This window comes from Calliphora vicina, chromosome 2 (genome assembly GCF_958450345.1).
Source record: "Calliphora vicina chromosome 2, idCalVici1.1, whole genome shotgun sequence".
Taxonomy (NCBI): Eukaryota; Metazoa; Arthropoda; class Insecta; order Diptera; family Calliphoridae; genus Calliphora; species Calliphora vicina.
Window position 1 is genome coordinate 61,838,112 of NC_088781.1, and position 24,395 is coordinate 61,862,506.

General features: G+C 27.9%; 1 protein-coding gene across 1 annotated transcript in view; it reads right to left on the reverse strand.

Annotated features, from left to right (window-relative positions):
* Window positions 1-24,192, reverse strand: part of dcma (decima) — a 143,685-nt gene extending 119,493 nt beyond the window's left edge. The window contains exon 1 of the mRNA XM_065500043.1: window positions 24,055-24,192. Within this exon, the coding sequence (XP_065356115.1) occupies window positions 24,055-24,138 (84 nt within the window). The 5' untranslated portion in view covers window positions 24,139-24,192. The remainder of the gene's footprint in view (window positions 1-24,054) is intronic.
* Window positions 24,193-24,395: the final 203 nt, after the last annotated feature.

The window sequence follows — 24,395 nt, forward strand, 5'->3', positions numbered from 1 at the left end:
TACAACTCTTCTTGTTCTTTTGACATACAATTTGTCATTGTTGGAGTAGCAGGAGTATTTTTAAATATTTTTTGAAAAATGTACTTCTTTAAAACTTTGAAGTCCTTAAAAAAGGACACAGGATCACGAAATGAAAAACTGAAAACACAGTTTTTCTCTATTAAATTTATAGTTTCAGACGTATATCATCCGGTTCGTGTCTAACGAATTTTTTTCTATTTTTCGGGTGGTGTAATTTCTAAGTACCTAGAACTAATGTGTGCAAAATTTTATCAGGATTGCCGCATAATCAACATATTTATGTCTGCTCATAAGTATACCGGGGGAGCATATGTATGGACTACACAGGATAAGAAGGAGAAATTCAAATTTCACATCCTTTGACAAAGATCACTAGATCAAGAATATAAAATGCAGTATGACTATATAAAGTGTGTAGTTTCAAATGTATATGAAATTTTTTTATGTTTTTGATTTTAGCAACGTCTTCACAAATTACCCTCGTACTTGTGCATCAGTGTGTATGAATCTCGCTTAAACAATGGATGTTAATGGTTGCGTATGTATGTGCAACACCACTGTACGTAGCTGTGTTTCCATCTATGTACAACGAGTGTTCACTGACAATGCTTGTGTACGCTCTCTATTGTTATCAACATCCTTATCCGTTGGCATTTTGTATTAAAGTGTTTTAGGTTCATTATATGTACATGTGAGTTTGTACATGTATAAGTATCTAATATTAAATCGTCCAAATGTAAGCAAGTGTTCATGTATAAAAGAATTGTAAATTTAAATTAAATTGTTTTTAAGTTAATTTTAAGAACCTTCTGACACATATTTAGTTAGACTTAAATAAATTATTATATGAAAGTAATACAAAGAAATGTGTATAATAATTTGTATTTAGTAAAATGCTTTAAATTCTTAAAGAAAAGCGTTAAAGACAAATTTTGGTAATAAAGCCGTTAGGGAAATTATTGAAAATGACACAAATGCAAGGTTATTTATTCTGGGTTGTATCATACTAAGTAATATAGCAATTTAGAGTATAGTAAAAGTAGCATACATTCAAATGCCCTCATACTTTTAAATAAATTAGAATAACAGACAAAAAAAACTTTCCAAAAGAGTTTCAAAGCGAAACTGCAATTCAGTTTTATGATTAAAACCATGAATAATTTGTAGGAATATTAAAACATCAAATAAAAAGAACCCTTTATTTACACTTAAACCCATGTGAATATAAACGAAATGTTATAATAAAATGTCTATATATATTTCTATATTTATTTGCATATAAAAGAAATACATAGATTGAAATAAGAAAAATAAAATATAAAATATTGTGCTACAAATATTCAAATAACTTCAGTAAATAAAGAATTTCTTACATTTTACAACATTCTCATACCATTCCTTCGTATTTCTTTTTCTTTAATACAGGATTGTTAAAAGTTCATGCCTTTAAGCACGTTCCTTGTGAAGCCATTTAAACACAAAAATATAAAATATTCTCTCTAGCATAAAACATTACTTACAGCTTGCTGCTGTCATAGAGCAAAGTAAAAATAACACTGTGAACACAAACAGCTCCAAGGTAATCATTAGAGGTGGTGATTTTACCAACGAAAATGAAAATATAAAACTTGAATCAAATAAAAATAAATAATAGTAATAAATTTTAAGAACGAAATAAACTTGTACTCCATACAATATTCTTTAATAAAGACATAAAATTAAATATTTTCGTATGCATTTTATGGAAAATTAATAAGAGAATGTAATTGTTTATATCTCTTTTTGTGAATTGATATATACATTATAGCCAAAGAAGTACAAATGACACAACAAATGTAATATAATATTTATAATAAAATTATAGTACAGGATTAAACTTTTCAAAAACTATTATTTTGCAAATATTGGATTGTAACCTAAAGTTACAGTGCTCTTTTTCTTTGTGTTATAAATCTATTAATGGCAAAATTGTGGAAAAAAATACCCAGAAATAGAATATCCAAATGGCTCATGAGCGGCGCACCTTCTAACCTTTTCTACGTCTATAACCTATGTCTCATCCAAAGATTCCACTAGAATATGAACCTCCAAAAAGTGGCGTAAATCGAAAAAAATGTTAATAAATATGAATCTTCTAAACTACTGGGTTCAATTGAAAAATTATGTACAAATCAATCAACAATTATTTCATTAAATATTTAACGAGACTATACATAAAAAACCACAATTTTAATGTTTTTATCCAACAAATTATTTAAAGAAAATCCGGATTTAAATATACTTTTTAAAAATGATTCGAATATATTTTACCCGTTATTCATTTGAATAATGGAAGAAATATTAATAACACTGTGCTAGTTGAAAAAACTGTCATGCGGGGCACGCGATGGGTTAAACTAATTCGGCTACGCTGAATTCAGTGGTTTTTTTAGGTGATCTCGTATTTTCGAGATATACCGTTATTTCGAAAATGGAGGAGGTTGCACAACATATATTCGCGTAACTCAAAAAGGGTTTAGTTTATTGAACAAACTAAAAAAAAATATGAAAGGTCAGCAAAATCCATTTTCTGTTTGCTTTCCTAGTTTTTAATATCGTGACTTTAAAACAAACACAGATAATACTGATTAGTAGTAGCAACCGAATTTGGTGCCAATCGAATGATTCGGCTACATACATTGTTTTTTTTTGGTTCTACCAACAGAAAGTCAGTTGATAAAGAAGAATTTCGGTTGAGGCAACAAAACTTTTGTTACCCCTTCTAAAAATTTGTAGCCACAAATGTAAAATTCAGTCACTAAGGTACTCCTCTATTCATACAACATTTTGCAATTATTACACAGTGCAACACGAAAAAATATAACCATATTCGGACGCCACTAGAGTGATCAAATATTCGATATATCCCAAAAACCGGTTTTCGAATAATTCGAAAAAGCGTAATTTTTAAAAACCGGTTTTCGGGTTTTTCAATCAAAAACCTGTTCGAATATCCGGTTTTTAATTTTTTTTGTCAATTTATGAATTCAGGTATAAATTAAGCTTAAATATTTTTTTATTAAAACTAATTAAAAAATCATTCAGTCTTTTTAAAATTTATTTAAAATAAATTAAATTTATTTAACACAACTTTATATTTGTTTAATATTTTAAATCAAAAGAAATGATATATATTAATATAATATTAAAACATACTAATAGATTCAAACGGTCTCCTTAGTTTAAACAAATTCTTGTTGTTCTGCAAACAAAAAAAGATTTATTTTATGACAAACCAATAAACATAGTTCAAAAATTCTTATTAGTTTATAACTTTTTTGTTTGAAACCCAACAAAAATTTGTTTAAACTAAAAAAATATTTTACGAAATTATGACAATACGACCTAATAGGAGACCGTTTGAATCCCCCAAATATTTCAAGAAGAGAATACAATTTAAATGATTTAAGGACACACGATTCCTCTATTTTTTTTTGATTAAAAAAGTAACAAAAATAACACGTTCATTTATAGTTGAAATTACATTGTATAAAAGATTTACTTTATTTTAACTTTTTGAAAATTTGTCCAAGAAATCAAAATCTGGTTTTAAATCGCTAGTTGTTGCAATACTAGTTTTTTTGTGCCAGAACGATACGCAAAATTTTCGAAGGTAAAAAACAAAAAGCCAGAAATAATGACAATGACGCTCGACTGCGCCTAGTCCTTGATGTATAACTTGTTAATGGCATTCAACATGTAATCATAACACACATTTAGAAGAAAAGTGTTGTTTAAAGTAATCGCTAATTATTAAAAGTAATCGCAGAATCTTAAAATAAATAAAAAATATTCGATTTTGTCAAATAATTCGAGACAAAAAAACCGGTTTGTCGAATAACTCGAAAACCGTCCATTTGTAAAAACCGGTTTAAAAAAACCGGAAAATTGGAAAATAACAGGTTTTTCGAATAATTCGAAAACTACTCTAGACACCACTACGTGATAAAATACCAAAATTTTTCTTAAAGTCATGCACTTTTTTTATGTGCTCCCAAAGATTTGGGACCTCGGTGTAATTTTTGCAAAAAGGTGATCATATTCTCATTCTCATATTTTGCAAACCGCTCGGAATTTTGATTTACTCTCTGAGACAAAGTTGTAGTTAGTTTAAAAAAGTAGTTGTTAGTAATTAAAATAAAAGAACATAAAAAAAATTTAAAAATGTATATATAAACTGCTTTTGTTTAAAATAAAAAAATATTTTTATTTAAGTTTTCATTTTTTCATAAAAATTTTTGTTTGTTTCAGAAAACAACAATTCAATGTTACGTAATTTTGCATTTTAGATGACGATATGTATTTAAATCACCTTTCCAATCACGTATGGAAAAATAAAAATATATGACCAAATACCGAAATATTTATATGTCATGTTAAAGAAAAGCATTGGTTTTAATAAATTTATAAACGTATAAAAAATCAATGATTCATCTGCTTATATATGCATATACAGTGTATATTATACACTAGGGTGGCCCTTAATAAACGAAAGTTTGTGAACATTGGTAAAAAAAAAAATCATACTGAACAAATTTTAGGTAAATCGGTTCTGGTTAAGACGTACCGCACATTGGTTGAGATTCCAAGGACAATGAAACTTGACACATGGGCATTTTTTGTATGAATCAAGAAAATGAAAAAATCAAAATGAACCGCCCACCTCCCATACAAAGCGAAAATTAACTTTTGACATACTGCATTTTTTTGGCACATCCGCCCACTTATACGCCCATTTCCCATACAACTTGTATTGAAAAAGTGACATAACTCCCTTGATTTTTATTGCATCAACTCAATTTTCACAAAAAATAAATATTATAATTGTAGAATGGGCTCCTGAAAATATATACCGGATCCGCCAACTTTTACGCCCATCTCCCATAGAAAAAACCGACGGGAAAAATAAAACTCTTCAAATAACTATTTTTTTATGACGGAAAAAATAAAAGTCATAAAATGAGTATTTTTTCTGACGGAAAAAATTAAAGTCCTCAATGTATTTTTTTTATGACGGCTATTAAAAACTCCCTTTTTAAGTGTTTCAAGCAAACTTTTATTTTTACGTTGAAATATAACAGTTTTAGATGGATTTTTATTTTTAAAGTTACAAAATAACTGTTATAAAATAGTTTTTTTAATATCACTTATAACCGTTACGGTCCCTGATAAAAACACAAATTGGTAAAAAAATGTTAAAGTTACTAAAAATTCCCCAGTCCATTAACGTGTTTCAGGCCACTAGAACAAGAAATGTAGGAACAAAATAAACATATTTTGAGAAATATTCAAATAAAAGATCATTTTTTTTAAAAAATATATCCATATTTACTTGTATACACAGAAAAAAAAAATCATAATTGGAATGAATTTTGAAATAAATATTATTAATCGAACTTGACTTTTTTTTCCCAAACTTATTTCATTCAAAATAAGAACATGTTCATAAATATTATAAAATTTTACATGACGGAAATTTTTTCATTTTTTACTTAATTGTTTTAATAAATTGCATTATAATTGTATTATATAATGAATTAGTGCAAGAATATTTGCATAATAGCCATATATTGGCCAATATTTTAAGATAAAAAGGAGAATATCTGAAACTTAAAAATTATCATTAAACATAATAAAACATTCATAAATATAAAAGCATTTCATCCTCTTAAATCAATTTAATCATTTTCGCGCTTTTTATATAATTTTGTAGCTGAAAATCATAAAAAAACTAAAAATTTCCCATGAAAAATTTCAAACATTTTTGAACAACATAAAAATAAAAATTAAATTGAAATTATATTTTTCAAGCCTTCTAGATTTTATTTCAAAACATAAAATATTAAAAAAATCATACTATTTAAGAAATTATTTATAAATGTTATGAATTGAAATCAATGAATTCGAATCATAATATTTATGTTGAAACTTTTTTCTGTGCATGAGTTTTTGTCTTCGTAAGATACCGTTAACCTATTCGAAGGTATGACCAAAAAATATTTTTTTTTTTTTAACTGAAGTTTCAACCCCTAGTGCCATTAAGGGTTAATTTCCATTTTCCATTACTAGACTTCATGTTATATTTTTCTTAAGTTTCATCAAAACGGCCCAAAAATAAATAACATTTCGCTACCTTTAAATTAGAAATTATAAATATTGAAAAATTTGATTTTTCACCTTCAAGCTTTAACGTTTTGCAATTTTTTTCAGAGTATATTTAGAATTAACTGGACTACAATATTCTGAATAAGTTTTACTTAAAAATTATATCATTCGCCAAAATATGGCCAAACAATTTTTGGTCTTACCTGCGAATAGTTTATTGTAAGGAGACCAGATTTTGAAAATGGAAAAAAGTCAACAATTTATTGAACTAGGATCGAATGGTGTCCGAAATTTGACCACTTTATGGAAACAATTTTGAAACAAATTTTATATTGTTCATATCTTTAGAACACAACCTTTTAAATCATATATGTTTCATCAATATTGGTGGACAATAATATACATAAAGATGTACCACAAAAAAAAACGTGTTGCCTATTTATTATTTATATATTTATATAAGATTCAACATATTTTACAGAAAATTTACGTTCACATGTATGTATATTAGAGTGCTCTAAGATTGTATGAACGGAAAAAATATCAATGTACAGGCCGTCCCCCAATAGAAGTTTTGTATGTATTGTTGAAACACGATGTGTAAAATATTAGAATGATAGGAAAATGTTAACTGGTAGCGTAACGACGCTAAAGTTTTGAGGTGCATTTACAAGGGGAAAAAAACAATTTTTCAGTTTTTGTAAAAATGTTGTCATTAAATAATTACTTTTGCAATTTAATTTAAAATAATCGTAATATGTGTGTAATTAAAGTTCTAATGAGATATAAAAGACAAAAATTGGTTATTAAAAACTCCCCAGGCCACTAGAACGAGATATGTAGCAACAAAAATGAACATATTTTTAGATATATTAAATTAAAAGTTAAATTTTACTTAAAATATATCCATATTTGCTTGTATTTTAGTTTTTGTCCAAAAAAAATTTTTTAGTGGCCGTTTTAAAATTTTCAAATTTTTTAAAAAAAAATTTTTAACAAATATCAGAATTTTTTGATATCCCATTGGGATTTATAGAGAATATAATAGGGATAAAATTATGTGATTTTCGAGAAACTTTTTTTTTGTGTATTTCATTTCACGGCTATACGATTTGACAGAGCGGTGATCGGCGTGAAATAAAATTTGTTTTCATTTTAAAAATAAATATATGCTTTTAAAAATAAGATTACAAAAGATGGCAGATAATGGAAAAAGTAGATAGATAGAGGACACAAATTTTATAGATGACAGCCAGTTAAAATAGATGATTGTCCTCTAAAAAAGAGGACGTGTGGTCACCTTAGTTAATGGTATCCTACGAAGACAAAAACTCATATACAAGTTAATATACATATATTTTAAGTAAAGCTTTTATTTGCATATTTCTCAAAATATGTTAATTTTGTTCTAGTGGCCTGAGACACTGGGGAATTTTTAATAACTTTAACATTTTTTTTGACCAATTTCTGATTTTTTATATCTCATTAGAACGACAATTACGTGCATATTTCATTCTTTTAAATTAAATAGCAAAAGTAATTTTCGAATGGCAATATTATTACAAAAATTGAAAAAATTCCAATTTTCCCCCTTGTAAATGCATCTCAAAACTTCATAGGGCTTCCCCAACCGATTTACCTAAATTTTTTTCAATATGATTTTTTTAACAATGTTCACCAAACTGGGGGATGAGAACGGCAAAAATGCAACTTTCGTTTATTAAGGACCACCTTAATATACACACACATTTCTATATGTACCTCATGAATGGTTTATTTCCAATTTATCAAACAAGTTGCGAAAAAAAACGTAAAATGTTACACCATGACATTTATTTGATTTTATATGTATGTAATGGGATGCAATGGGCAAAAACAGTTTTTTAATTATTAAAAATATAACAAGTGTAAAGGAATAATGGGGTAAGCCTAACCATATAATCCCATATTCTGTCCAATAGTTTGTGGGATGTTGCTATGACTGGTCACATACTCTTAATGAAATCCTGGATTTAATATAAATAAAAATAAAATAAATTCCACAATAAACGGGTTTTACATGCACCATATTATTTGAAAGATATACAATATATAAAAGCATATTTGTGTTAATTTGTGTGCTCATATCCTGGATAAAAGCATTAAGCGATTTTCGTAATTATTTGACTGATTGCTATTTATGTATATGAGAGAGTTAGATAGTAAACTCAAACAAAAAATACTCAAAATAATCACATGTACGAGTATTATTTTTGTTTTCAAATAGTTTTTTGTATAAATACTGTTACGAAATTGTACTTGAATTCAAATATAACGATTTTAAGGGCTGATTTAAAAGTAGTATAATGCTTTCAAATAACAGTGCTGTATATAGCTAACTGTAACATATCTGTGGGCATTATGAAATAAAAACTTTCAGTTGATTTGATCGTAAGTTGGCAACGCTGTATTCGAATTCGAATATTCAGTTAAAGAACATTGTAGAAAGTACACCACAGATGGCGTATGTATTAGTAAAATCTAGAATATTCGAATTTTGACAGTTAAAGAACAATCTAGAGTGCAGATGGCAGTGTTATAAATAGTGGCAGATGTTGCAGTCGTGAGTCAGTTTATCAGAGACGCTATTTGAATAAACATCAACTGAGTGCCTTAAAGTGTGCTGTATTTTTCAAGTCAATTCGTATACATTATAAAGTGCCTGTATTTCTGAGAATTTATAAACGTGTATAAAAAAAAACATTGAGTGACTATTTAATTCTGTTGTTGTACATTTTAAATAAATAAAGAGTTGTTACAATTTTCAAACTACTAAACGGCTTTTATTTACAATCAAAAGTATCCGGTTTATTTAAAGGAAATAAACCAAACGTTTTGAAAAGGCTAAAACGTAACAATACATTCTAACCACTTGGGTTTTTGACAACTGAGTTATTCCTTTGGCAGGAGAGTTTCTGATATATGTGTATTTGTCTATGGTTAGAGAGTTAAAATCTTAAATCGGATCAAAAATCATTGGGCTTTACAAACATCAGAATAAACATAGTTAACCTTGCTAACTAGGGTGATGTAGGCTATAAGAATTAAATGCATTCTTTGTTGGTAAATACAGAGTTAAACTACATACCAGGATTTTTGTTGCAATAGTGCACGATAAAAACTAATTGTGCTGATTTGCAGTATCTTAAAAACACGAATATTTTTCTTTGTTTGAACTTTAGAAGTTTCTGAAAAAAACTTTAATAAATAAAAAAGTTTTATATAAATGAACGAATATTAAATATCAACTTTTAAAGAGCAACTTTTAGCATAAATTAGACACACAAAATATATGGACGTGGTTCATGGTTAAAAAATTATAAAACCAGCATTAAAATTAATGAATTTCGAAAATGAAAAGTTTACCAATGGAGTTGAGTGCGTAAGTGCTAAATGTGAGAAAATCATAATTTATGAACACAAGCAAAAACATAAATACTTAAATGATAAAAATGCCTTCCCTTAAACTGCCTCTTACCCCTCAAATGGACATTTTATCAACAAATAACAAAAACCAGCATTTATTACAAAAGGGACAAATAATTTAAAGGGTCTTCCCATAGGGGATTGGGAATTGTAATAGCAGATATACTGTTTAAGCTATATCTGTCGATTTGCTGTAATTTATTCAGTTGGTTTTGCTAAATAACCAAGGACAGCTATAGCATTCAACAACTCGTGCATATGATAGATTTTTTGTTATCAAAATAGGTGTTCTGTCTGGGCAAAGCTCCGCTCGCTTCATTCTGGATTAATGATGTACAACAAACAAAATTATCGGATTTTGCATCCCTAAAAAATAACAGTTTTGAGTGGTTTTTAGGCTGGCTGCGTCATTGGTCCATATTTCTTCGAGAACGAAGTTGTCCAGGACATTACCGTAGTGGTCGATGACTAACAACTACTTTTGGCCTAAATTGGATGATATGGACACCAACGACATGTGGTTTCAACAGGACGGCGTATCACACAGCTCATGTCATATTGGACATTCTGCAATACTGATTTGAGGGTGTGGTTATCTTAAGTGGGAGTTATGTGAATTGACCATCGAGATTGTGCGATTTGACCTCGTTAGACTTTTTCTTATGGGGTTTTCTCAAATCCAACATAACGTATACCATCGGTCACATTCATCCTGATTTATGCGCCAGAGTTGTGGAATATTGGAGGTGATGCGCACCACAGATCGAAGCCTTGGCGGACATTTGCATAATTTTATATTCTATACATAATTACATCGATTAACCTTTCAAACGAATAAACACACTTTGTTTTATTTAAATTAAAATATAGGAGGCGCATAATGAAATACCCTTTATTTAAGATATTTATACATAAAGCAGAAATCATTAATTTTTGAAAGAGCTTTAGAGAAAAAATGTCAGATTTCATTTGCTAAAGCCTTTGGAAATTTCTAATATTCAATGGAGCATAAGATTGACAATATTTATTAATGTGAAAGCAATGGCTTTGAAACAATTTAGCAAATTCAATGTTTAAAGTTTGTTGAAATATTGAAAATTTAAAAAAAAATGGAAATATTTGAAAAGGAATATTGTAACAAAGTTAAATAGAAAGAGCATGCATGAATGTTTAAAATATACGTGTCTTTTAATCAAATTTTAAATATAATTTTTATGTTTCTCATTACATATGTATATCGAAACCATTAAACTTGAAAATGTTCAAAAAACTAGAGATTTCGATTTCGAAGTCGCTTATTGTCAATGGGTAAATCTATAAGGATCAAAAAGATGCTTCTTATTAATTACAAAAATATTTTAATAAAATAAAATAATTTATTTATATCAAGATTTTTATTAAGCACTTTAGACTATATTAGCTATTTATTCTGTTAATTAATTTATGCGTTAGAAACTTTTTATTCAAACAGGAAGTCTGCAAAGTTTTTTTTCATTGTATTTTAATCTAATTTAAATTACAAAAGGAATAAAAAATATGTTTTCTTCAACCGGATATTGCTTTTATCTAGTTGTTTAGGTTTAATACGACTAATACACAAAAAAAGAGAATACTAATCGAGCATGAGTTGAAAAAATGTTTTATACAAATTTAGACATAAATAATCAATGATGCATTAAAATGTTTTTGTACCAAACTGAAATGAACTACAGTTTTGTTTTTCACTTTCTGCAGCTGTTTATGTTTAAGTGGCGTTACAAAGTCTATTAAGTGTTGGGCTCTATAAATTACATAAAATATTCTTGTAAATAAAAGTGGCTAAATGCAGACGTTCACACACACAAAATCATACACATTTATCTACAACCACTTAAAAATAGAACCAAGTTTGTACGCCCATTGTTGCACAGAGCATGAAATCTGTTACAATATTGCAAAATTGCGTTGGCGTTTTAGTTAAAAAAGGTGGTTCCTAAAAAAAACCCAACAGCCAAACAAAAAATAAGTGGGTGGGCGTTGTGAGATACATAGAATTGTGATATATGTATGCATATATTTTTAAATATATTTGTTGAGCCGTTTCACCAAAACCACTTTATGAAATTAATTGACAGAAATCCCTTTTTAAATTAATTGTCCTTATTTCTTTGAAAATATTTTTTACTATCAATCCGTGAATTAAATTCATAATATACAGGCCTGTCACAGAACTCCATTCCGATCGAAAGTGGAATTAATACCGCATTTTGCTTCTTCAGAAAAAGTAAAACGAAAATTTCTTTCGGAATGAAACCACTTTCAGTTTCCATAGTGAAATTGATATTTCTTAGTAATTATTTATTTATCTAAAATTTTTAATCAGTTTCTGTACCAAAAATTTCACTTTTGTTTTAAAATTAAAAACGTGTTGAAATTAAAATCAAAAATATAGAATTATTAAATATTTTTTGAATTAATAAGTTTCACGGAATCTGAAGAACCTAAAACGAAATCGATCGGAATAAAAACTACGGAATTGAAACCATTCCGAACATAATGTGTGACAGGCCTGATAAACTGGTAAAATAAAAAATACTATTTCTATGACTTCAATTCAACCAACTTAGCAAACAAATTTCAGTCCATTATCGATAATAGTTTGCGACTTGTGATCATTTATATCTGCTTAAATAAAAAAAATATTCTTTTTCTAAAATCGAATAAAACATTTGTATTTACCAGCACAAAAACGTACAAATTTGTCAAGGGGGCTAGGTTTGTGGAACTTCTGAGGAGTAAATAAAACGTTTTATATAAGTATTTTATATTGTTGAAAACCTTAGGACTTAAAGATTGACAATTTTGGGACTTCGTTTACCTTAAAAACTAATTAAATTATAATTCGGTGATTTTACACGAATAAAAATATTAAATTTGAATTAATATACAATTTTAACAGTTAAAGATATCATAACAAAATTTGGATAAAATATATACCCAAATATCCTTAAATCAATGGCATTAGATTTTTTTATTTTCAAGTACCAAAATTCCTAAAACGGGGAAAATGTGTTCCAAAAACTGAGTTTTTTTTATAAAAGTGAATACTGTGACGTTATTTACGGTGTGATAGTAAAAACGCTTAAGAAATATATGGGGTAATACAAATATGGAGCTCTATCGTGGATCTGTGCGTTGCCTTTTTAAAATTTTTTAGCCAAACCGTAAAATATAAATACATAAAATATATGGTCTTCTTTGGGAAAAAACGTAAAAATACGGCCCTTTTTACAAGTTCCAAATTTGGATGCGTATAACTTTTTATAGGTAAGAGATAACTGTTAGCAAGTTTCTGTATTTGATTTAGAATTTTATCGCCAATATAGCTGATTTTTTATAAATAAATTTCGACCCTCGCAGCAACATTAAAAAAAAAATAAATCAATAAAGCTGAATATCTATTCAACTAATAAAGATAACCTACACTTCTAAGCATATTTGTAGATCTTCTCAAGGACTATTTATAATTTCAGCTCATTCCGATCATAATTGGATTTTTGGCGATTTTTTTAAAAAAATTTGAGACCCGAGATGACCAACTTTGATGGGCTACGCCAGACTTGGGCACTACCAATTACATTTTGTAATTAATTACAGGACCAATTACCAATTACGTGTAATTGGTAATTGACAATAACCAATTACCAATTATAAGTAATTTGTAATTGGCAAATGTCAATTACCAATTAAATGTAATTTGTAATTGGTGAATGTCAATTACCAATTGCATATAATTGGTAGTTGGTTATTGCCAATTACTAATTACATGTAATTGGTATTTGGTTATTGTCAATTACAAATTACATGTAATGGGTAAAAATTAATTGAAATAGAAAGTAATTGATAAAAAATGTGTAATGATTACTTTTAAAGTATTTATTACCAACAATGTAATTATTAAATAACTCGTACATTACACAATATACAAAAAATAAAAAACAAAATAATAGAATCCAACCATATTATTATTAGGGGGCGGATTAATATGTAAATGCATGTTTTTTCTAGAACGTTCAAATAAAATGTAGACTAATTATCTATTAGAATCGCATATTTTGCTGTAAAATGGCATTGATTTGTTAGTGCATATTTTATAAATAATGCATATTTAGTTATATTTAATTTCAAACTGCATATTTATGTGCATATTATCCAAGTTTTTAATAAAAATATAATTTTTTGTCGTCAATGGGCAACATATTTGTCGAATTTGTTATAGAAATAACTCCAAACGTTGTCGACTAACTTCTTCATTTCTATGAACAATTGAAAATTATCATTTCAAAACATTTCGCTTCAAAAAAGTTTAGAGTTATGTTGTTTCACTACAATTTGCAATTTCAATTTTTAAAAGATTTCGTTATCGAACGATTTTGTAACTTCACATAGATACAAAGTTTTACAGCAGTCATTTCCCAGCAGTTCTATGAGACTAGTAATTTTACCTATCATTTAGGGTGACAACTAGTTGCATAAGTTACAATTAACCCTCTGCTAGATTGATCCTTTGTATTACATAGAGATGAATGCAATACTTAGATGCACTTAAGTGACAATTGTCTTTACGATAGATTACATGGGATGCATAAAGTAACTAATTGACATCTCTCTGCAATACATACGTGTCAAATGACCCAAAATATATCAATTGGAGTCAATCAAGTCATCAAACATTAGTCTATAAGGGATAGATTTACTACTTTCTTAACTGCTGGGTTATTACTTTCAGCTCGATCAAAATATTGATGATTTTAAAATACAATTTTCGGAAAATAAGTGTATTCTCTTAATTGAGGCTTTGCGATAAGGCAATAAATCTGAACAATTTCTGCCGTTTTCGATTTTTTTTAAAACAAACTAATTTGCTCAATTTGTTATTATAACTCCTAAACTACTGAGCCGATTAAAACGCAATAAATAGCGGATTAAAGGTTATGTAACTTTAAATGTTTCTAAGTTTATTTTTATAATATCGGACTAATACTTTTTGAGTTATCATAAATTATGTGGAGAAACGTCTAAAAAAAAAAAATTCACGATTTTACAAAAAAAAAATTTCCATAGAATTTAATGTTTGGACCATAACTACTGGTACCACATTTCGATTTTGTTGCCTGCGTTATTGCTTAATTTGAAAAAATACGAAAAAAAAATACAATTTATGAAAGCTTAATTCTTTGCCTCTAGGTACTAAAGTACTAGGATCTAATCTAAACAGTTTTTTTTCAAAATAACTCAAAATTTTGAGGGTGTTTCAAAATCTTTTAAAACGGTTTTAGTATGTCCTAACCTAGGCTTAACAACCCCCATTAGGCCGATTTTCAAGTTCTGATAAAAAGTGTTATTTTGTAGCAGAGTGTTATTATTTAATGTTGTTTAGAAATTTAGAAAAAAAATTTAAATGTAATTACCTTTTATGTAATTAGAATTACTTTTTTATCAATTACTAGCAATTACTTTACCAATTACCAATTATATGTAATTGGTAATTGCCATTTACCAATTACTAATTACAGTAATTGGTAATTGATAAAAGCCAATTACCAATTACTTGTAATTGTAATTGGTATTTGTTGGTTGCCAATTACAAAATGTAATTGGATTTGTAATTGGCAAATTTCAATTACTAATTTCTAGTAATTGGTAATTTGTATTTTTCAATTACCAATTACATGTAATGTAATTGGTAATTGAAAAGTAATTGGCAACGCCCAAGTCTGGGCTACACACTGGCCCCCATTAGTGCTAGGAATCTGAACAAACGTATTTGAATAAACAGAAAAGCAGTAATTTAATGGTTGAATGAATTTTATAATGAATTAAAAGGTACAATATATGACTGACATATAATCTCATTAACAAACCATTTCTAAGTAATGTAGACGGTATGGAGTAGTCGTTGAAAAGTAAGTTGTTTACTAATTGCAATTCATTTCCAAGTTTTTGCTGGGATTGTGTTAAAAAAAATGTTTGAGAAAAAAATATAGGGTGAAACAATTTGTTTCCCCATTTGACTCATTTGGCAAAAGAAGTAGTTTGATGAAAAAAAAAAATAAATGGTTGGTAAAAAAAATGTTGGAGACAAAAAATTTTGATTAAAAAATACTTTTCCTGATATCGAACCAAAATATATGCCAGCAACTCCCACCAAATGCAGAGCATTTTCTTAGCGTCATGGATATCGATTCGGCTATTTGGCCGGGCTTCACATACTATCACTTCGGGTTATCATAATCACAGTTAATGATTCGTATGGTTTCCAATTTCCCTGCTTTTGGATGATTCCTTATGATCGCAAACGTTTTGAAATAGCTGCTCGAGTGGCTCCTAATGATTTTGCAAGCTCTTGTTGAGTTTGACAACAAGCTCATGGAGTAATGCTTCCAATTATTGCTTTTTTTGCTTTGCCTGTACGATCATTGTCTTCCGTGTTAAAATCACCACTTCTGAAACGAACAAACCATCTCTCGCACATTGAAACCGATGAAACACATTCACCATAAACTTTGTGTGCTGCAGCGGCACTTGGTGTTGAAAAACAATATTTGGTGAAAAAATTGGAAACGCTTAATTCAAAATTTTTCCAATGGAAGCACCAAAAGCATTGAAAACCCTTATTTAATTATAATATATATTGTAGATAGTACTTTTCTAATTCATTTATTTATAATTATGTTATATTTTAAAATTTTTTTTTCAAAATAATTCATACACCCAGAGAAAAACAAGTAAGAAAGTATGCTTAGTCAATCCCGACCATTTAATATCATACACTGCGTAAATGAGCAAAAAAGAGTTGTTCTTTTAAAATTTTAATAATTTATATTCGTGAGTGATATGGGAGCTATGACCAATTATGGACCGGTCGCCATTAAATTAAATGTGACATGACCTCTTATTTGGAGCGAAATTTGTGTAGACGAAGTTTCAATAACCTTCGTAATTGGGCATGTGTTGAATTTGATCGAAATATCTTCAAAATGCTACATGAACTTTGCGCACAATGTTCACATCCAGTCAGAAGGACGGACGGATGTACTTAATTACTACAATTATATTTATGATTGCTACTATCAGGTTGATGATATCTTTAACATTATATAGTGGCCGCAATATAAATAATTACAATGACCATAATAATGTTGTTTAACAAATTTAAAAATCTTTAAATGGTTACTGTAGACATGTACAACTATAGTTTTTCTCTGCGTGTACTTATTTAATATTTACACACTCACTTTATCAAAATAAACTAATTTATCTAGAAATACGAAACATTTTCCTGTACGTTTTACAAATATTTATATTTAAGTAGTAGTTTTCCATAACTATGAGTGAGCATTTGTATTTATCAAAACAGGATATGACTTTCATATCCTTGGGACAGCAAGTGAGCAAAACGTTCATAGTTTTATATGTAACTCATATTGAATTACATAAATGTTTTGATAAATAAAAAAATAATGACAAAATGGGAATACGTTTTCTTATATAAATACTTACACAAATAAAGTCAGATTTTTATTTAAAGACATGTAGAAGCCACTAACGACAAATGATTGTGCTGTGCAATCTAAGACTGTCTGCAGGTAAAAGAAGTAAATATTGTATTTTCTTTTTAACCGATTTCATTAATTTTTTCAATATAAATTTATTTTGATTTCTTAGATTCTAGAAGTTAAATCATTCTAAATGCATTGCATTTTTACTTTACACTAACAAAATATACATAAATACACCATCACATGAATTTGCAATACAAATGTACAAGATTGTGAATACCGCTATTGGCTATTTTGCAGACAAGACGACGATATATCACTTGGAAAACTATTCTCAACTATGTGCAGAAGTTTTTGTTATGATATTTTACTTTAAAATAGATGAATTGCAAAATTATACAGTGTAGGAATAATAGTGCCATTTCTATCTAAAGAATTTTTTTATACATTTATTTGCTGCTACTTTTCTGGTTTTAGTTTGTACTTTTGATAGTTTTTATATGTACATACCGTCACCTAAAATGCAAAACAACGTATCATCAAAAAATTCGAAATTGATTTTATTATTGATTACGATTCACTACATCATATTAGATATGTGTACAAAATTTTAAACTTTTACTATCAAAAGTAACCAAGTTATAACCAAAATGTAAACTAAATTATCATCAAGTACATGATTATCTTAAACAAAATAACATATACGCTTTGAGTAATTAATTAATAAATCGTCTTTATCTTATTTTAGGTAGTATCCTAATTATTTTTTTTTCATAAAATATATTTGTATAAAAAAATTTAAAATCTGAATTACAACGACATTCAGATTTGAAAATTTTGTTTCAATATCTCAAGCAGTTTTCATTTTATTTCGTTTTTTGCTTCTCCTATAAACTTATGAAAAGTTATGTTACGTTATTTTGCATTTTAGGTGACGATACATATTGTACAATATAAATCAAATTTATATTTATGAATTATTTAAGCATTTGATAAAATTCCTTTGAGAATTGTTGGCAAATTACATACGAATAAATAAAATCATACACAAACAATATCTGTTGTTTACAGAAACAAATTTTAATACTCGTATATATGGTTTTATCTTATTGGGGTTGTATGTAAAGTTTATGTTATGGTTTGGTACACATTAGGGTGATCGATTCTTCGACATTTTTAAGAAACCGGTTTCCGGTTTCTTCGAAAAATTGCAATTTAAAATAAACCGGTTTCGGTTTCGGGTTTTTTATAATTACCGGTTTTTTTGAAAAATATTAAAACGCCTAGAAATAAGAAGAAACAAAGTTTTATTTATTAAAATAATAGTGATTAAAACAATTTTGATTACTTCTTTTATACCTCACAAGTTCTTCGGTTCAAATTTGATCCATTTTGAAATTAATATTTAATTTTTTCTAAAAGTATCCACTTTTGATATTTTATGAAACAGCTATATTAGGTTTATGATTAAGATATATTTTTTCAGAGCTTTAGTAGCACTAGAATATATCTTTGCTAGCTCTAATATATATCTGTCTCTTTTCATCATACTTGCTGAAATACTGTTTTTCTTATCCTTTTTTTCTAAAAATTAATGGTTGATATTTTTGATATTTTTTGACTTTAATTTAATTTCAAATGTCAACAACTACGTTAGGTTTTTAAAAAAAAAAAATATATATTTTCTATTTGGGTCAAATTTGATCCGAAGATCGTTAACGTCAGTAAATTTTAAGACCTTATGAAGGTAAAATAATCTCTTAGTAATAAGTAAAACACAGTTTAAATGCTTTGGAGTATATTGACTTTTTTTTTTGTTTCTCTGAATATGTAATTGAAAATTGTCTTTTACTTGGTGTATTTGTAGACATATAGAAATCAAAGTATTGAGTACGTTTTCAGGCTTTCTAGATCACTTGTGACATTTTCTAAATTCTAAAATAGTTGAAGTATTTGTTTTATTTTTTTGGATTTTGAATATTTTTTAAAGTTTTAATACACTAAAACTCATAAAAACACACTTTTAGAAAAAACCGGCTATTCGAGGAGAAAAACCCGGTTTCTTCGATATTCGAAATGTGAGCATTTCAAAAAAACCGAAACCGACATTAGCAAAAAAACCGGTTATAACCGGTTATTAAAAACCGGGCCGATCGCCCTAGTACACATAAACAATCTAACTAGATATAGAAGAGGTTTATCACTGTGTGAAAAGATAGATACATATGTATATTGGACAAAACTGGTTATGTATGAAAAAGAAAATAAATACATATAAATACCGTTACAAGTTTTCAATTGAACAACATTCTTTAATTCACTTTAAATACTTTAAAAAATATGGAAATAAATTGTTGTACTAAACTATTTACAATTTAATACTAAAAGTATGAGAGCTGTATACGGCTGTGCCGAATCTTATATACCTTTCACCAAATTATACTTAAAATATTTTTATGTAAAAAAAATAAAAAAAAAAATGTTGCTTTTTTAAATTTATTAGTGAAAACAATTCTATGGCAAAACAATTTGATTTGGTGAAAATAAAATCAGTTTAAAAAGTATTTCCCGACTTTCTATGGCGTTATGTACGTCATTGCAAAGGTCTTTGAAATATCTAATGATATTTCAAAGACCAAGATATATCAAAATCCATGTTGTCTTGGTTTTTTCCTTATATCTCAAACATTTGTGGACCGAGTTTTTCGATTTTAAATCTATAGCGGATATATTGATGTACGAATCATGTATGTAAGGTATATGTTCTGGTTTGTTCCTTATGTATCAAGCATTTGTGGTACGATTTTAAATAGCAACCGAACCTGGTATATAGCGGAGGGTATAAAAAATTAATTTTAGACCGATATAATGAAAATGGTTACCTACATAATATCCCACCACCCAATGTTGTGCATTTTAGCATGAAACATTTATCTGGTTGACCCGATTTGGTTAGAATTATATTGTTACGTTTTAACCTCTTCAAAACGTTAGTTTATTTCCTTTAAATAAACCGGATACTTTTGATTGCAAATAAAAGCCGTTTAGTAGTTTGAAAATTGTAACAACTCTTTATTTATTTAAAATGTACAACAACAGAATTAAATAGTCACTCAATGTTTTTTTATATACGTTTATAAATTCGCAGAAAAACAGACACACTTTATAATGTATACGAATTCACTTGAAAAACACAGCACACTTTAAGGCACTCAGTTGATGTTTATTCGAAAAGCGTCTCTGATAAACTCACTGACGACTGCAACCTCTGCCACTATTATATTCTAGAGCTTTCTAATACATACGCCATCTGTGGTGTACTTTCTACAATGTTCTTTAACTGAATATTCGAATTCGAATATACGGTCGCAGCAAACAGCGTTGCCATACTTACGATCAATGATCAACTGAAAGCTTTTATTCAATGTTAATAATGCCCACAGAATTGTTGCAGATTGAGAGGCTCTGCTATTTGAAAGCATTATGCAACTTTTAAATCAGCCGTTAAAATCGTTATATTTCTATTGAAGTACAATTTCGTAACAATATTTTCTATTACTAGAAAATAAAAGCGATGTTATATTTTTATATATTTTAAACCAAAACTGTTTACCAATTCAACCTATTTTTGGATACATAAGTTAGCTATTAGCAGTACGAACATTTTATTTAAAATTTTTTTTGTGTGCACCGATTTTCCTCATTTGTAACTCCAATCATTTCTGACAACAAAGAATATTTTTGGAATAATTGCAGCAGCATAAGTCCATCCGTCGTGCCTTAAATAGACAGACAACGTAGCTAGACCCAGAATATATATGCTTTTATGGTTCTGCTATGAATAATTCTATGTGTTACAAACGGAATTATAAAATCAATATGCCCCCATATTTTTGGTATATGGCACTGTTTTTCTGAATATGGGGCTTATTTTCTTATATAGCTATGACCTATAAAAGAGAGATCGTAAATAAATCATTTTATTTATGATTAATATTATGCGTATTGAAGTGATTATCGTAATTGGTCCACATATGGAAGCTATGACTAATTTTTCCGATATTCTTAAAATTCGCTATGGCGATTTTTACATATATGAGAATTATTGATATATAATCTAATCATGGTATTTGTAAGCTATTTATGTGATTTTCGGATATGGACTTTATATGGGGGCTATGGTCAACTATATATATATATGAACCAACCGATCCAAACAAAAACTAGTTTTGTGATTTGTTTTTGCAGGGAACTTTTTTTTGGCTGAATATAGGCACTTATTCATAAAGTCGTACGTAAATTATATTGTCTAAAGGCACCTTCAGTAGCATTTCCAAAATGTTATATCCAACAGCAAGTACATCAGTAAAATTATACAAACTATAGTAGTGTTCGCGTACTTGATAATTTGAAATAATTTGTACAAATTATCACTGGAAGTTACGGGATTGCGTTCGTTTACTTTTAAAACCTTGTAACTAGAGAGCAAGAGAGTGTTAAAAGTGACAGTCCGTAGATAGAGAACATGATATTTTTTTGTCCAGTAAAAAATCAACATTAAAATATGTTTAAAAAATATGGTTGCAAATATAAACAAAACTAAAAAGTTGAAAATTAATACAATTTACAAGTTTGCAAAGAAAAGATGTAAAATAACACAAAACAAACGGTTTGAATTGATTTATAATAAAATACAACTTATTTTTACAAATTGTTGTTCGCGTACGTTTTTTTTTTGTAATTTTTCAGATTGAGAGTAATTTATTTTTACTCTCTAAAATAAAGTTACTGGATATATTTTACTGGAAAGTACGCGAGCACACCTTATGTTTACCTTCGTTTGCTAAAAGATTTCACTTTGATTAGAAGTTTGTAATAAATTAAATTTTTAAAAATATTTTTTTTTTTATTTTTATTTGACATTTTATACTTGTATTAAGATAGCCCTAACCATACTGTCAACATTTTCACACGTAAAATCCTGACAAGCGCATCATAACCAGATTCATACAATATATTCCCTTAAAGAAATTTACGTTTTCCTTTTTCTGAAGAAGCAAAATGCGGAATTAATTCAACTTTTGATCGGAATATAATTCTGTGATAGGCCTGTATATATATTTGTCAAACAATAATAATTTGTTGGACAAATGATAAGTTTTGGTTGGAATAGTGTGTACAAGTTTTTTTTTGACTCACTCTTTACTAAGAATTTCTGATTAAAATTTAATACAAAATATTCATATGAAATTTGCGAAGGGTACTCAAAATTCGATTTGATTTAACCTATTGTACTTTTTTGAAAGCAAAAATCCATGAAATATAAATTGGTATTTGTTTCGAATTTATATTCATACAATGTGTATTTTTGATGAAAAAGAAATTGATAGCAGTATGTTTTTTTAATCATATTGGATGTGGAAAAACAAAATTAAAATCATAAGCTATGTTCAATAACTAAAAGTTGTTACTAGTTAGTAACAATTGCTACTGGAAAAGCGTTCATTAACTCAAAAACTAGCAAGTAGAGAAAAAATCAAGAGCGTATAAATTTTAGAGAGTCTTCTCTCGTTGCAAACTATTACAACTTCTATTTCGAACTCGTAATAGTTAGCAGCTTATATTTTATATGTTTTGTGTTATTGTTTATTTATTTAAAATTTTATTTTTGTGGTGGAAAAATGCCAAAACAAAAGAATTTTCATTAAAATTAAAGAAAGTGTGAGTATTTATACATTTTGAAAGGAATAAAATAAGAAAATTGTGTGTATAAAACAATTGTTACTGGAAAAGCGTTCATTTACTTTTTACTATTTTTGAGAATTTAAGAGAGTAATTTTGTAAATTTTGATTTTATTCTCTCGTTGCAAGTATTTACTGGGAAAGTAAATGAACAGGCCTATATTCGAAGTATTAAACAAAAAAAGAAGTAAAAACAAGTAAGAGTGCTATATTCGGCTATGCCGAATCTTATATACCCTTCACCTTTGTTGTGGATGCATTATTATTTTTTATAATTAGTATATATGTATGTACATTGCCCACTTTCAGCGTACAGCATCCTAAATTTATCAAGAACACAAAAAACAACAACAACGCCAAACGAAACAGAACACCAAAAGAAAAAACAAAATACGCAAGGCAATGAAACCAACACACATCCAAACATACGTTTAATTGTATAAAAAACAACAACAACGCCAAAAGAAACAAAACACAAAAAAAAACAAAATACGCAAAGCTTGCACATCCACACAACCAAACAAACGGTTAGTTGTATAAAAAACAACAACAACGCCAAAAGAAACAAAACACAAAAAAAAACAAAATACGCATAGCTTGCACATCCAACCATACGTTTTGTTGTTTTTTTGTCAAAGCATGCAATACATTGTGTTTTTTGATGAAATTTTCAGAGGTTGTCTCGGATTTTTGCTCATATCTCCGTTATTTATGGACGGATTTTGCTGATTTTAAATAGCAAAATTCTCGAAAGTATGTCTGACAGAATTGTTGAAGATTTGGATCCCGGAGATATCTGGGGCCTTCAGAAAATTGATTTCAACAGACAGACAGACAGACAGACGGACAGACAGACAGACAGACAGACAGACAGACAGACAGACAGACAGACAGACAGACAGACAGACGGACATGGCTTAATCGACTCCGCTATCTATAACGATCCAGAATATATATACTTTATAGGGTCGGAAATGAAAAATGTAGAAATTACAAACGGAATGACAAACTTATATATACCCTTCTCACGAAGCTGAAGGGTATAATTAAATTGTTTTTGAAGTAAATTAATAAATACAAAAGTCATTTTAGGTAATTTGTTATTTAATAAATTTCTAAAAATTAAACTTTCTTAACTTACCGTATTTAAATTTGTAATTTTATCCAGTTCTACAGCCGTACTGCCACGATGATGCAGATGTGGTAGATGATGTGTCGTCAACATTTTTGTTTAAAAATCTATGATTAAGTCTTCACTCTAAATTTTAAAGTTGCCCAGAACCACCAGAATTTTTAACTGGAATTAGAAAACAAAACATAAATTGTTGACATTAAATAAAAAGCATATTAGGGTATTCAATTGTAGAGTAATTTTCAAAAAATTCAAAAATAAATTTATTAAATTTCTCAAATAATCGAGTAATGCTTTTAAATTATTGGAATAATTTAAATAATTTATATACTTAAAAATTAATTTTAATT